This window comes from Podarcis raffonei, chromosome 8 (assembly GCF_027172205.1).
Source record: "Podarcis raffonei isolate rPodRaf1 chromosome 8, rPodRaf1.pri, whole genome shotgun sequence".
Classification (NCBI taxonomy): Eukaryota; Metazoa; Chordata; class Lepidosauria; order Squamata; family Lacertidae; genus Podarcis; species Podarcis raffonei.
In genome coordinates, this window is record NC_070609.1 from 17,125,031 (window position 1) to 17,140,676 (window position 15,646).

The 15,646-nt window shown below is 52.1% G+C and overlaps 1 protein-coding gene across 1 annotated transcript; it reads left to right on the plus strand.

Annotated features, from left to right (window-relative positions):
* Window positions 1-408: 408 nt before the first annotated feature.
* Window positions 409-14,756, plus strand: LOC128418482 (phospholipase A2 inhibitor and Ly6/PLAUR domain-containing protein-like). Its single transcript, XM_053398193.1, has 5 exons — window positions 409-460; window positions 3,320-3,436; window positions 12,228-12,380; window positions 13,464-13,639; window positions 14,580-14,756. Exons 1-5 carry the CDS (start codon window positions 409-411, stop codon window positions 14,715-14,717), a joined length of 636 nt encoding a protein of 211 aa, XP_053254168.1. The 3' UTR covers window positions 14,718-14,756.
* Window positions 14,757-15,646: the final 890 nt, after the last annotated feature.

A 15,646-nucleotide genomic window follows, 5' to 3' on the forward strand; every position in this document is an offset into this window, starting at 1 on the left:
GTGCAATAGAATGAACTTACACAGACAATGATCTGTATTAAAAATAGTGTAGGTGGAATTTGGGCTCAGGCATTGGCTGCATATCCATTTCAGTGCATCCATGTAATATAAAGCTAATATGAGTTATGAGTAAATTGAAAAATAATTATATAGAAAAAGAATTCTGAGAAGTGTCTGGCAACAGCTAATGGAACTCAAAGATGAATAAATCAGCCAATTTTGGCACAGAGCTTTGAATTTCTTGGCAAACACACAGTATCCACTCCCAGACCTCACTGAACCATTTATTCCCAAGAGTTGCCCACATCATGTCTATAGCCTTTAAATATCTCCATGTAAGACTCTACCAGCATCTACCAGTTCTCTGCCTTGGTACATCTCTGCTCTGAGTCGCCAAATCTTTCAAGAATGCAGAAAGCACTTCTGAGCACCTGCCTCCTCTTGGCCCTGCTTTCTCCAGGTAAGTAGGAACCAGCAGAATTGGATTCTTTTAATCATCTTTCGATGACACTGAAAATGTTTACTCCTGGGGATGGAAGGAGAGTGAGTAAAATAGATGAGCATAATGGAGTGTAAGGACATCTGTGTTACAAGGAAAGTAGGAGAGAGTCAACTCAAATGTTTAAGCACTTAAGCCATAACAGCCAAGTATAGTCTATTCCAAACATGTATTTATGTGATGGAGGAATATGACTAACCATAATATGGCAGCCCTGTTTAAGGAAGCTTTTAATGTTTGATGCATTACTATATTTTAATATTGTGTTGGAAGCCACCCAGAGTGGCTGGGGAAACCCAGCCAAATGGGCAGGGTATGTATGTATAAATAAATATTATTATTATTATTATTATTATTATTATTATTATTATTATTATTATCATAGTATAAGTAAATAAGGTCAATGCAGAGGTCAGGTCTGGAAAAGAGTAGTAATCTGAACTGAGTGCAATCATCTCTTGCCTTATTGGTTGGCCACCTGGATTCTGTACAAATAAGAACTGTTGATATTACTGATGGGAGAGAGTTTAGCTTCAAAAAAGGTTTTATTCAATACCACAGAGCATTCTAGTAAGCACTTTGCTACCAAATATCTTTAGGACAGGTTCATTCAGCTGCCCTCCCTTATTGTGATAGAACTTCATCAATTCCCCTATGGTTTTCTGTGTTTGAATTTCATTGTGTCCATCTGACACTTCCAAGATGAGTTTAACCAAACAGGATACGTAGGGATTTCATGAGCAGGTTTGTTCTATAGCTTGCTGATCTAAACTCCATTTACACCTAGGACTGCTTTTGCCAAAAATCTTGTTGTTGTTGGGTTGTTGTTTAGTCGTTTAGTCGTGTCCGACTCTTTGTGACCCCATGGACCAGAGCACGCCAGGCACTCCTGTCTTCCACTGCCTCCCGTAGTTTGGTCAAACTCATGCTGGTAGCTTTGAGAACACTGTCCAACCATCTTGTCCTCTGTCGTCCCCTTCTCCTTGTGCCCTCCATCTTTCCCAACATCAGGGTCTTTTCCAGGGAGTCTTCTCTTCTCATGAGGTGGCCAAAGTATTGGAGCTTCAGCTTCAGGATCTGTCCTTCCAGTGAGCACTCAGGGCTGATTTCCTTAAGAATGGAGAGGTTTGATGTTCTTGCAGTCCGTGCCATGGCAAAGGGACTTGAATAACTCAAAGAAGCTATGAGCTATGCCGTGCAAGGCCACCCAAGATGGACAGGTCATAGTGGAGAGTTTTGACCAAACGTGAGCCACCTGGAGCAGGAACTGGCAAGCCACTCCAGTATCCCTGCCAAGAAAACTCCATGGACAAAGACAACAGCCAAAATCTTAATCTTACTTAATCTTTCTCTTAGAGTAATTTATAGATAGGTTTTCTTATTGACAGTATGTACTGAACACCTCCAAATAATTTTTGAGGCCCCATTGTGAAAGAGAGAAGAGCACAAAATTTACTTATTTATTTATTTATTACTTATTAAATTTGTATACCGCCCTTCATTCAAAAATCACAGGACAGTTCACTACATAAAACAATCAACACATATCAAGATTCTGTTCCTAATTACTGGGATGGGAATGTTGCATTGGCACCCAGTCATTACTATCAAAGTGACAGCCTTCCTGTTGAAAACATATTTACCCGCTTGTCTGCCACCTCCTTAGGAAGAAGGACACCTTCTCCCACTTTAAAGTATTTTGGCTTGTTTGTAAAACAGCATTTGCCTTCATAAATTTAATGTATAAATCGGAAATATATTTGATATACCGTATTTTTCTCCCTATAGGGCGCACCGGCCCATAGGGCGCACCTAGTTTTCAGGGGGGAAATCAAGAAAAAAAATATGATCCCCCCCCCGCAGCTCTGGGAGCAGCGTACAGGCCGCACGCAGCCTGTGCGCTACTCCAAGACCTTCTCCCTGCTTTTGCGGGAGGTGGCGGAATTCCCCCACTTCCCGCAAAAGCCCACAGGAGCCGCGCACGACTGCTGCGGGCTTTTCGACCAGGAGGGAGAAGGGACTGAAACGGCCAGTCAGTCCCTTGTCCCTCCTTGGGGAAAAGCCTCCAAGAGCGGTGAGCTCTTTAAAGGGTACGCGGCATCCTGCAGGCTTTTCTACGAGGTGGGGGAATTCGCCCACCTCGTAGAAAAGCCAGCAGAAGCCGTGCAGCCTTTAAAGAGCGCACGGCTTCTGCGTGCTTTTGCGGGAGGTGGGGGAATTCCCCCATCTCCCGCAAAAGCCCACAGGAGGGAGAAGGGACTGACTCGGCCAGTCAGTCCCTTCTCCCTCCTTGGGGAAAAGCCCCCAAGAGCGGCGCGCTCTTTAAAGGCTGCGCGGATCCTGCGGGCTTTTCGACCCAGCTTGTGGGGCTGGCGCTGGGGGGAAGCGCTGCTTTCCCCTACCGCCAGCCTCCAAACCAGGTCGGAGAGTAGCGGGAAGGTGTCGCGCGCCTTCCCACTACCCCCCTGATCCTCTGGGGCTGGTGCTGGGGGGAAGCGCTGCTTTCCCCCACCACTAGCCTCAAAGAGCAGACTCTCCTGGCTTCAGCGAAAGCAACACGAAGCCTCCGGAGTGCAGGCTTTGGAGGCTTCGTATTGCTATCGCTGAAGCCAAGGAGCCTGCATTCGCCCCATAGGACGCACACACATTTCCCCTTCATTTTTGGAGGGGGAAAAGTGCATCCTATAGGGTGAAAAATACGGTACTTGCATGTGGGGTTCTCATGTTTTATATCGACTTACTTTCCATTTCCATCCAATGTACCATTAAGCTCGTTACCATCTCAGGAAATCTGCACCAACCTCTATCTCCTTTATACAGTGACATCTCTGGAATGTTCTGACTGTCATAGTAGGGCAACTTCATGTGAAAACAATGGATCCACGCTCTGTTACTCTAATAAAATCTGTGTTTCTGGTGTTCTGGATAACAATATAGGTGAGCTGAAACTTTTCAATTACTCTTGTTCACCCCATGTTCATGTGTAAATTAATATAATTTTTAAAATTATAACTTGCATTTAAATACCAGCTTTTTTCTAAAGAGCACAATGTGCTGTACGTGGTTTCGGTACCAGTCCCAGTGCCACCCTCCCCTGTGTGAGGTGTGATTTAATGAACTCACACAGAAAATGATCTAGATTAAAAATGGCCGCAACTTTATTGATTACAGGTGTAGGTAGAATTTTGGCTCAGGCATTGGTTGTAAATCCATTGCGTGGACAGGCGGAGTCCCCAGATCCCCCGCGGTCCCCCCGTCATGCGGAATAACGACTCGAGACAACGTGCTATGGGATTAAATTGGCCACAACTTTATTGAATTTCAAATGTGGGTAGACCTTGGCTCAGGCATTGGGCGTTCTCCCTCCCCAGTCCCCAGCCGGGGATCTAGGGAGCATCAGGGTTTTTCAGTGTGTGTGTGGGGGATGGGCCGGCTCTGGAGAACATATGTTCAAGCAGAGACAGCCGCCCCCGTTACGCCGCCGCCGCAGGGGAGAGCAATGACAACCTTTCGGCGCACGGCCAAAGCCTCCCTTCAGAAACCCCTTTAACGGGGAACCCTGGTATCGCCGCCGCAAAGAGGAAGATGGACTAAAGGATTCCGCCCAAGGCCTGATACTGCCAAAGTTGTGACGTTTTGCTACGGGAAAGGCGAAACCTGCCAATGCAGGGAAATTCCTTTCCGGCCCTTTAACAGCGACCTTACGTAGCAGCGCCCGCATACCTGTGAAGAAAAGTTAACCTGCGAAACCTGTGAAGAAAAGTTAACCTGCAAAATAAGGCATTAACTGAGGGTGGGTAGGGTGGGAGAAGCTCTGGAGCCAAGTGAGGATTCCCAGGTAAGATCCTCCCTCTATTGTGTGGGCAGGTAATCCCTCCCCTACCTGGACTGGTCTCCTTGGCAACGCTTCCCCCAGGTGGGATTGGGCAAATGACTGAGGTAGGCGGAGACCTCCAGGTACCCCACCTGAGGGAAGGCAAGGCCAAGCCTAAGCTATTGGAGCCGCTCGAGATCCAGGGGCTGCACGCGTCCACGCAAAGGGCGCCCCCCGTTTTTAAGCGGGGAGCGGTCATTGCGTGGACAGGCGGAGTCCCCAGATCCCCCGCGGTCCCCCCGTCATGCGGAATAACGACTCGAGACAACGTGCTATGGGATTAAATTGGCCACAACTTTATTGAATTTCAAATGTGGGTAGACCTTGGCTCAGGCATTGGGCGTTCTCCCTCCCCAGCCCCCAGCCGGGGATCTAGGGAGCATCAGGGTTTTTCAGTGTGTGTGTGGGGGATGGGCCGGCTCTGGAGAACATATGTTCAAGCAGAGACAGCCGCCCCCGTTACGCCGCCGCCGCAGGGGAGAGCAATGACAACCTTTCGGCGCACGGCCAAAGCCTCCCTTCAGAAACCCCTTTAACGGGGAACCCTGGTATCGCCGCCGCAAAGAGGAAGATGGACTAAAGGATTCCGCCCAAGGCCTGATACCGCCACCCGAGACCGCAAAGATTGCGGTCTCGCCGCCAAGACTACCTACATCTGAAAAGCGCCTTTGCCATCCTCCAACCAGTCAGTCAGGCCATGCCTGATGTCGCTCAGCCAACGCTCGTTACCAAGGTCCGATAGGTGCACGCCATCGGGCCGAAATAGCTCCTGCCTGTAAACTTTAATGTTGGGGTGTTTCACGACGCGACCTCCCATGCGAGTGGTTGCAGAGCGCAGTGCCCTATTGATTTTTTCCACAGTGTAGTTAAGTCTGGTGGGTTTGATGTTGCCACGCCAATGCAAGCGTGGCAGAAGTTCGGACCAGAAAATCGTAATACTGGGGTGAGTGGCGTGTATGTTTTCCAGGTCTGCGATAGCTGTTTTGATCAGAACTATGCTTTTACGCACGACCAAGTCGTTTTCGCCAAGGTGGAGCACAACCGCGTTTGGCGGGTGGCGGAACGCAAGTTCGTGACGCAACCGAGGGAGCAGGGCATCCCACCGCATTCCACGTTGTCCGAACCAGGAAATGGAGATCTTTGGCTGAAGACCCAGATGCTCTCTGCCTGGACCAGTAGTGGCATGGATGGCCGCCCAATGCACAATGCTGTGGCCGAAGATCCACACATGTTTGGGGGTTGAGCCTGAAAGAAAGGATTATATGGAATCTGTCAATGCCTGTTGGTAGTCTCTAATGTAGCCTTTGAAGGCAGCTGAACGCCACCGCCCCATTGTCTTTATGTGTTCTGCCGGGAGGCCGCTTGCAGCTGCCGTGGTTGCTGCACCGATGCGAAAGGAATGCCCGGAAAATTGTGCCGGGTCGCCTCCACAAGCGTGGATGGCCTTGCGCATTATTGAGACAAATTGGCAACGGGTCATGGGGCGGCCTGATGCATGAATGAGGAGAGGGCCTGGTCCTGGAGGACGTACCTTCAGGAATTTGCGTGTGTCCGCAACAGGGCATGGTCCAGTGTGCGGGGAGGAGGCTAGACTTAGCGTGGAACCCCTACCTAGTTGATCGGTTTTGGAGGCTCGGATTTTGACTTGTATCATGTGCCTGTCAAGGTTGATATCAGCCACAGACAAGCCCCTGCGATGAGGTGACAATGTGCCCCCTATGCACTCTCCGATACGGAGCGCACCAAAGAAGGCCAGGGAGAAGGCTGCCCTGAAGAGCCTGACCTCATAGTTGGACCAGCAAATACTGGGGAGCGCATCCCATATCAACTGGAGGATCTCTATGGTTACTGGCCTCCTCTTATCTGGAATGGGCGGGTGGGAGCGACGCCACCCCGCAAGAAGCTTCCTTACGTGGAAAGTGTTACAGGGGTCTGGGAGCCAAAAACAGTTGCTGAAGTAGGAGATAGCGGCCTTGTGCAGGCTGATGGTTTTAAGGGCCATGCCCCTACGCTTTAGGTGAACCAAATATTTTAGAACATCAGACTCCTTAGCTGTACGTCTGCGTCGTGAGCCAAACTTATCTCTGAACCCCTCGAATTGGGACCATGCTCTGGTGTAGGACCGCAGCGTTGATGGTGCAAGGGCACTCAGAACTCCTGCTGTCACTTCTCCCGTCCAATTTCCCAGAGGTCCTCCGGAAAGGCTTCTGGGAGTTGATCGGCCTCGGGTGCTAGGTCGCGAAAGCGCTCCATCTGAAAGCGAGACAGGGCATCTGCAATGTCGTTATTGAGGCCCGGGATGAACCGCGCAGAAAAGGAGATGTTACCTTTCAGACATTCTAGCACGAAGAGACGGAGCACGCGAATTACCCTGTTGGATTTTGCGGATTGCTTCGCAATGATTCTTACCACCGCCTGGTTGTCCGACCAGAAGCACACCCTGGTGTCCTTGAGGAGGTGCCCCCAAACACGGAGGGCCACTAGGATTGGGAAGAACTCAAGAAAAGTTAAATCACGTGTAATGCCCTCCTCGTGCCAAGATGTCGGCCAAGGCTCCGCGCACCAGTGACCCCTGAAGTAGACGCCGAAGCCAAAGCGACCAGAGGCGTCAGAGTGCACCTGTAGCTGTTCCTTAGGCAGCAGCCAATCTTGCCAGAAGGATACCCCATTGTAACTTTCCAGGAAGGTTAGCCATATTTTGAGGTCTTCCCTTATGGTGTGGGTGACCCTGATGTGGTGATGGGGGGCAACACCGCCAGCTGTGAGACGGGCTAAGCGTGCGCAAAAGGCGCGACCGGGCGAGATAACCCTGCATGCAAAGTTGAGGTGTCCTAAGAGTGTCTGGACCTGACGCAACGTGGTCTTTTTCTGGGCCATCATGTTAGTTATCAATTCCCTCAACGTGGCGAGTTTGGCCAGGGGCAGGCGTGAGGTTTGGCTGACAGAATCCATTTCAATACCCAGATATGAGATGACAGTGGTCGGACCTTCGGTCTTGTCCGCCGCCAATGGGATGCCCAATTCAGCTGCCAGCTGAATGAAGCATGCCAGCGCCCTAGCACACGCGTCAGAGCCTGCTGGCTGCACGAAAAAGTAGTCATCTAGGTAATGGGAAATGCGGTGGGACCCTGACCTGCGTTTCATGGCCCATTCCAGGAATGTGCTGAAGGTTTCAAATGCAGCGCATGCGATGGAACAGCCCATGGGCATAGCTTTGTCAAAGTACCAGTGGTCCTGGAATTTGAAACCTAGCAACCAGAAGTCCCTGGGGTGGACTGGTAACAGACGGAAGGCTGATTCGATGTCACATTTTGCCATGAGCGCGCCCGGGCCACACTCCCTAACCAGCCTGATTGCCTGATCAAGAGATGCATATTTGACTGAGCATTGTTCTTGGGGAATGGCATCATTTACTGACCCACCCTTTGGGTAAGAAAGGTTATGTATTAATCGAAACTCGCCTGGGGCCTTCTTAGGTACAATACCTAGTGGAGACACTATGAGGTTAGGAAATGGAGGTTCTGTGAAGGGACCTGCCACTCGCCCCAGCAAGCATTCTTTGGTGATCTTCTTCTCGGCAATGTGTGGCATATCTCGGACAGACTTTTGGTTGGGGGGATTGGTGCATGAGGGGGTGCCTACCACTGGGATGCGGAAACCTTCCTTAAAGCCCTCCTCAATGTATTTTGCTGCCTCTTTGTTGGGGTACTGGTGTAACAAAGGCAGCATTGCTGATAGAGATATGGGTGAGGGGGCTAGGGAAAGGAGAGCGCTATTTGCGGGCATTGTTTTTGCTTTGCTGGGCGCCAGAGGAGCCTGTAGAGGCTCCGGCCTCTCTTTTGTCTTGAGATGTGCTTGCGCCTGATCCGCGGGAGCCTCGAAAAAGCTTCTTCCCCCGAAAACATTTTATGGTGGGGTGAGATCCACTACAGCGCTCGCATTCATGAGCAAATCGACATTTTTCTCTGAAGCAGGAGCCGTTGTTATACTCCCAGCAAGATCTCTTGGGGGCCTTGGATTGATATTTGGACTGTTTCACATTGTCGGGCCCTTTCTTGAAGAACGGGGAAACCAACTCAGACCACACGTCGTCATCTTTGATATCCCATCTAACTGTGTCGTCCTCTGCCGCCCGCTCCCTGAATGCCTGGTCATAGGCGAGTGCCGCCTCCCCCCCCGCCATGGCTTCAGCCTTTAGGATGATGAGTAGGTAGTTGGTGAGGTGCCAACCCCTGTCAGGGTAACTGGCGACTATAATACCCATGTAATTGGTATATGCAGTGAGCCAATTACGAAAGGTACGCTCAACACTCACTTTTTTATCTTTTTTTCTCTGCTCGGCGGATTTAGATTTTAGGGCTGTCGAAGCGGCAGGGGATAGCAGATCAAACACATCCACGAACTCCCCATTAAGGATGCGTTCCCGCAACTTCTCACGGATGCGAATGCCTGGGGGCTGGTCGGTTCTTTTGTGGTTGGATTTCCTAATTCTACCTCTGGAGTCAATGCCCTCCTCCCCGCACGGCGCGATAGCACCATGTTCACGCCTGTGCCTCCGGTTGCGGCGCCGCCAGACCCAGTGCGGCAGCCCTGGGGCGTCGGGGCCTGTAACCCAATAGCCTTTGATGCTCCCCCCCGTTCACTATCAGTGGAGCTGGACCTACCTGAGGAACTAGATGATCCAGACGAGTCCCTCTTGGACTTGTGGCCCCTCCTCCTGGATTTGTGGTGTTTCCTCCCGCGATGACGCGATCTGCGCGACTCAGGGCTCTTGTCACTCTTGTACCTGTCCGAGGAGCTGGAATGGGGGGACCTACCTCTGCGCCTGGTGGATGCGGATGATGAACGTGACCCGCCTTCCTGAGCACCGCGGTCAGAGGAGCTGCTACTGCGCCCTCGCCTGCGGCCGTGAGGTGACCCGTAGCTCCCTCTGCGCGAATCCCGCCGCTCCAGGCGGCGCCTCAGCCGGGCGATGGTCCTGTCCCTACTGTCTCCACGCACCGAGTGCGAGAGACCGCTACTAAGAGAGGAGCGGGTGGAGGAGGAGCTCTCTGCACGTCTCGGCTTGGCAGCCAACCCCCTGCCGGCACGGCTTGCCAAGGCTAGTGGGCTTATGGACCCAGAAGACCCTCTAGGTGCCGCTGCCCTCTTGGGCGCGGCTTTCTTGGGCTTGGGCTGCTCCTCCCTGGTTGCACGCGCCTTCCGCTGTCCGGTTGCCTGTCTCTGGGCAGGCTTGGTGGGCGCACCCCTTACGGTGCCCCTTCTGGTGCGGGGAGGAGAAGCAGCCTGACGCTTTGGTGGCATGGTGTGGGGCTAATAGAGTGGGGTATGCTAAGGAATCCGTAAGAAGGGGGGGCAATGGTTGGTAGGAAATGCCCACTATTAATTTGCAAACACAGACTAGTGATAAAGGTAAGGGTACAATTGATGGGAGGGGAGGGGATAAGGCAAGAACTGAGTCGCAGCAGGGATCGCTACTGAAGGCTGCAAAATAAGACGAGCAATAGTTTAGAAAATCACTGCACAGGTTTCAGTTGGGGTCCATGGGTCTCCCCTTGTTGATAATGAGCGCGATGCCTGCTGTCCGCTGCACCTGCTGGCAAGCCATGATGGTGAGATGTAAAACCAATACGTACCGAATGAGGCCATAGGTGTGATGACCACCGCCATGCAGCCAGATCCAGGATGGCTGCTACCATGCGGCCACCGGCACAATGGCTGCCGCCATGCGGTCACCATTGAAATGGCTGCAGACGTGGAGCCACCATTAAGCAGGCCCTGCCATGGTTTATGGGGGTGTGGGGCAAGCAGAGGCCCATGCTGCCATGCAGAGGCCATCCCGGGGGGTGGGGGTGGGTATGCCCGCCGGGTGCAGAAGACCCCCCCCCGCCGCCCAGGGGAGGTTCCAGGGTCGCCAGAGACATGGCGTAGGCCATGTGAGGCGGCAGGACCTCCCTGCGCCCTCACAAAGGGCCGGCCAAAGGTGGGGGAAGGCCACATGGTGTGGCCTGCGCCCCCCCCACGGAACGTGGGGGCGGCAGGAAGGCCCCCGCCGCCCAGGGGAGGCTCCGAGGCCGCCAAAGGCCCAACTAGGCCGCACAACCTGGCGGAGCCTCCCTGAGGCCCAGCCAGGCCTCCCGGAGCCAGGGGAGGGCACGGGCCATGGCCCGCGCCCCCCCGGCGATCGTGGGTGTGGCGGGAAGGCCCCCGCCACCCGGGGGGAGGCTCCAGGGCCACCGGAGGCCCGATGAGAGGCTCCAGGGCTGCCAGAGGCCTGCCTAGGCCGCGAGACGCGGCAAGGCCTCCTCGAGGCCCAGCCAGGCCTCCCTGAGGCCCCGCTGGGCCTCCGGAGCCGGGGGAGGCCGCGCAGCGCAGCCCGCGGCCCCCCCGGCGATCGCGGGGGTGGCGGGAAGGCCCCCGCCACCCTGGGGAGGCTCCAGGGCCACAGGAGGCCCGCTAGGCCGCCGGATGCGGCAGAGCCCCCCCCCCCGAGGCCCAGCCAGGCCTCCGGAGCCGGGGTAGGCCGCGCGGTCCGCGGCCCCCCCCCAGCGATCGTGGGGGCGGCGGGAAGGCCCCCGCCGCCCAGGAGAGCCTCCTGGGCCGCCAGAGGCCTGATTAGGCCGCAAAACGTGGCAAGGCCTCCTCGAGGCCCAGCCAGGCCCCATTGAGGCCCAGGTAGGCCTCCGGAGCCGGGGAGGCCGCGCGGTGCGGCCCGCGGCTCCTCTGGCGATCGCGGGGGCAGCGGGAAGGCCCCCGCCGCCCAGGGGAGGCTCCAGGGCCGCGGGAGGCCCAACTAGGCCGCGGAATGCGGAGGAGCCCCCCTTGAGGCCCAGTAAGGCCTCACAAAAACGCGGCGGGCCTCCCTGCGGCCTAAACGAGGCCGCTTGGTGGCCTCCAAGGCCCTGGGGGGTGACTGGGTACCCCCCCGCCACCACCCGCCGTACCCCGGGGCCGCCAGGCCTGGCGGGGAAAGGGAAGTGCCGCGTGTGGCGTTGCCTCCCCCCCCCGCGGCCCACACGCCCCCGCAGGCATGGGGGGGCAGCTAGAGGGGCCCCCATGCCACCACCCAACACCCCGGGGCATCAGGGCCCGCCTCGGGAAAAGGATCCCCTTTTAAAAGGGGTATCCTGAAATCCATTACCCCCCCCCCCGTTATCTTCTGGGAACCCTGTCGCGGGGGGGGGGGGAGGCCAAAGGCCCCAGGCTTACCTTTTGGAGCAAGGAAGTCCAGCGACGTCCTTCCTGGAGAAGCTCTGGAGCCAAGTGAGGATTCCCAGGTAAGATCCTCCCTCTATTGTGTGGGCAGGTAATCCCTCCCCTACCTGGACTGGTCTCCTTGGCAACGCTTCCCCCAGGTGGGATTGGGCAAATGACTGAGGTAGGCGGAGACCTCCAGGTACCCCACCTGAGGGAAGGCAAGGCCAAGCCTAAGCTATTGGAGCCGCTCGAGATCCAGGGGCTGCACGCGTCCACGCAAAGGGCGCCCCCCGTTTTTAAGCGGGGAGCGGTCATTCCAATCTCCTGCTGGAGGGCTGAAATCACTTCGGGGTCATGTCATGAAATATGGCCTCTCACAAGGCGCCAGTCTACCCAGATTGACTTGACTTGATAAGGACATTGGTGGGAATGGAGACTTCCATCGAGACCCTTCTAATGGGGTACCCTGATTATGCTGCTGGTTCAGGACAGGGTGATTAGGTTCATCTATTGATTCAAGAACTTTGCATTATGTAGTTTCGCATTGAAGAGTAAACAATTTAGTTAATGGGAAGCATCATTAAAAATAAATACATTTCGAGGAATTAATCAGAATTCTCACAGATCTTGTGATTTGTTTCCTTTTGTTCTTTGCAGAATCAAAGTATAAAGTGGCAACTTTCCGGGGATGTAGTAAGTCCGAACGTTGCCACTCAGGTGATTACAGTTTAACTTCAGCCAGTGGTAAATACCTCCAGATGAAGGTCTTCTGCTGCGGAACAGAGAAATGTAATAAGGAACCTCTGTATGGTGAGTATCTGCATCTCTGTAAGTTAATGGCTTATTAACCCGTCATTTGACTTCCACCCAGTTACAGGCAAAGTAGAGCATCTTTGTCTTTCAGTCCATTCAGACACTAGGTGCAAGGGTCTAATAAGTATCTACAACTGATCCTTGAATCATTCAAGTTACAAGAAAGGAGATTCCAACTAAACTTCAGATAAAACTTTCTGACATTAAGAGCTGCTTTGCAGTGGAATGGTCTCGATCAGGACAGTGTGGAATCACCTTATTGGAGGTTTTGAAGCAGATTGGATGGCCATCTGTTCTGGATGCTTTAGCTGGGTATCCTGCATTACAGGGGGTGGACTAGATGACCCTTAGGGTCCCTTCCAGCTCAACAGTTCCATGATTCTACGATGAATCTGGAATGGATGAAGTAGATGATCAGTCAAACTTCACACATGTAAGGGCTGGGGCTGGAGGCATGGATGTGGAAATTCTGGACATAGCTCTACCAAATTTGGGTTCTGGGTCTGCCGACTACTTGCTTGCACCCATAGACAGAGACGAGATTACTTCTAAGAGAATGCAGCTGACTGTAGCTTCAAATAGCTTGCTAGATCACCACATACAGTGGTACCTCGGGTTAAGAACTTAATTCGTTCTGGAGGTCCATTCTTAAGCTGAGGTACCATTTTAGTGAATGGGGCCTCCCGCTGCCATCACGCCTCTGGAGCACGATTTCTGTTCTCATCCTGAAGCAAAGTTCTTAACCCGAGGTACTATTTCTGGGTTAGCGGAGTCTGTAACCTGAGGTGTCTGGAACCTGAAGCATCTGTAACCCGAGGTACCACTGTACAAAGTAAGAACCACGGAAAAATGAATGAAAATGAGCATACCTGACAAAAGGTGTAACACAAAATCATTATTTATAGATGCTCAGCAGATGTTACGGTTCTGCAAAGCTGATGGCAAATATAGAGTACAATATGGAGATAGCACTTCCAGCTTTGGTTAGAAGTTACTAGAAACCATGAAATAAAGTTAACAACAAAGAGAAGGGGGGATGAAGTGCATTCATATACTGACTGTAGGTTTTTACTTTGATAGTTCCACCTCGTGAGGATCTTTCCCCCAATGGTTTAGAGTGCCCAGCCTGCTTCGACCTCACCTATTTGCGATCAAATTTCAATTGCGAAAGTAAGGGGACTGTCAGCTGCCTTGGCAATGAGACCAAGTGCATTGACTATACTTCCCTGGCTTCATGTGAGTATTATTTCCAATCAGCCAAGAAAATCTGCTCCTCTGTCTCTTTGTCACTGCCAAAAAGCAATGACTAATCTTTGTTTGCTTTTTATATGTGTTATATGTATATAGCTTTGATTTCTTTCTCTGAGGAAAAGGAGGATGCTCTAGTCCTGTTTTGGGTTCCAATCTCCCCCCGCTAAAATTACGTAAGAACTAGAGGGGACAGACTCACTCAGGGGCAGGGTTTTGCATTGTGCAGGGAACATAAACAAGTACAACAGGCTCCTTACAGCACACCCTTTTCCTCTAATGCACAAGGGGCATCAGGGCAGAGGCATACAAGGGAAGGTGCAGAACCAGCCGGCACATGACTGCTCCTCCGCACAGCAGTATGAACCATTGAGTGCTGGTCCAGGAGGATTGTGTCTTACCACACACCTTGGCCAAAAGTTTTTTTAAAAGGAGGCTGGGAGAAAGAAACATTCTGCCAGTGCACAACTATTCATTTTTCCTCAGAAATTAGTTGCATTGAGTTCTTGGATCCTGATGCCAGCACAGCTTCCTGTTGGTGCCACTCAGCTGATTTGCATTGACAGCAACAAGGAGTTCAGCCTATTGACTGTGACTGCAAGCCCTGCTTCTCAAGCAGCAATTCAGAGTGGCTTTCAAGGCTCCCGGTTGTTCTGCAGCAGCAGCAGATCTACCTGACACATATTATATGTGATGTGTTGTTGGTGTAAGGCAATTGGGTATAGCTTTGGTAAAAGCGACAAATTTAGCCACCTGCTGGGCTTCATTGGCTAACAGGTTAAGGTTCCTAAGGCATGCACTAGTGATAGTTTGCTGACACATTAATCATACCATGTGTTGGTTCCAAACACATTATCTTTTATAACCATGTTCTTCCCTATCCCCAAGGACCTAATAAAGAACTCATGTAAACCTTATGCTTTTTATTTCCCAGATTCAGTAATTAAGAAATTGAAACTCAAAGGCTGTGCAACTGAAGACGTCTGTGCCCTTAATGGAAAAAAGATTACACTTGGCCGTTTTAATTTGGATAAGATTATAACCCAATGCTCTGATGCCACAAAGCAGATTGAGCTCGAAGGGTAGGTAGGAGAGAGGAAAGATCTCCTCCTTGTCAATTCACCGTTCATGGTACCAGCAGAATATATTAACAGCTTATGGTGAGAGGAGGGGCTCACGCCTCCTGGGTTTTCTTTTTCACTATTGGTGGAATTCATGATCAAAATAAACTCTTCTGACACATAGAATCTGTATTCTGTATCTGTCTGTTTTGTATATGCAGAATGTGTGGAATGATGAGAAAGGGTATTTGACGGGAAGTGTGAGAACTGACATGGTATTTTGTTCAAACCTACTTCCTTATAGGGACACGGGTGATGCTGTGGCCTAAACCACTGAGCCTAGGGGTTGCCGATTGGAAGGTTGGCAGTTCGAATCCCTGCGACGTGGTGAGCTCCCATTGCTTGGTCCCAGCTCCTGCCAACCTAGCAGTTCGAAAGCACGTCAAAGTCCAAGTATATAAATAGGTACCACTCTGGCGGGAAGGTAAACAGTGTTTCCATGCACTGCTCTGGTTTCACCAGAAGCGGTTTAGTCATGTTGGCCACATGACCCGGAAAAACTGTCTGCGAGAAACGTCGGCTCCCTTGGCCAGTAAAGCGAGATGAGCGGCGCAACCCCAGAGTCGTTGGTGACACTTCCTTCTACTGCTAAATTTACATGGTAGCATGAACACACACAAACCCAAATGCAAGTGCCTCTGTCCTAATCAGCCAGATCTGTCTTCCATTCTCAGCATGTACTCTCATTATTTACCCCTTGTCGATGCTAACTAGGGCTGCAGTGCTCATCAGAATCATATGAAGCCTAAACCAATGTCTGTGCCAGAGGGGTGCAATTAAGGCCTGGCTGTCACAAATAGGTATTAACCCCCCCCCCCAATTGTAATAAATTGTGGAATCCACAAGGCAGGAGGTTATTCTACATCCTATTCTCAATATAACAGTGGCAGTCAG

Coding starts and splice junctions, on each gene's coding strand:
- LOC128418482 (XM_053398193.1), top strand. CDS start 409: ATGCAGAAAGCACTTCTGAGCACCTGCCTCCTCTTGGCCCTGCTTTCT. Junction 3,437..12,227: donor TGTTCTGGATAACAATATAG/GTGAGCTGAAAC, acceptor TGTTCTTTGCAG/AATCAAAGTATAAAGTGGCA. Junction 12,381..13,463: donor TAATAAGGAACCTCTGTATG/GTGAGTATCTGC, acceptor TTACTTTGATAG/TTCCACCTCGTGAGGATCTT.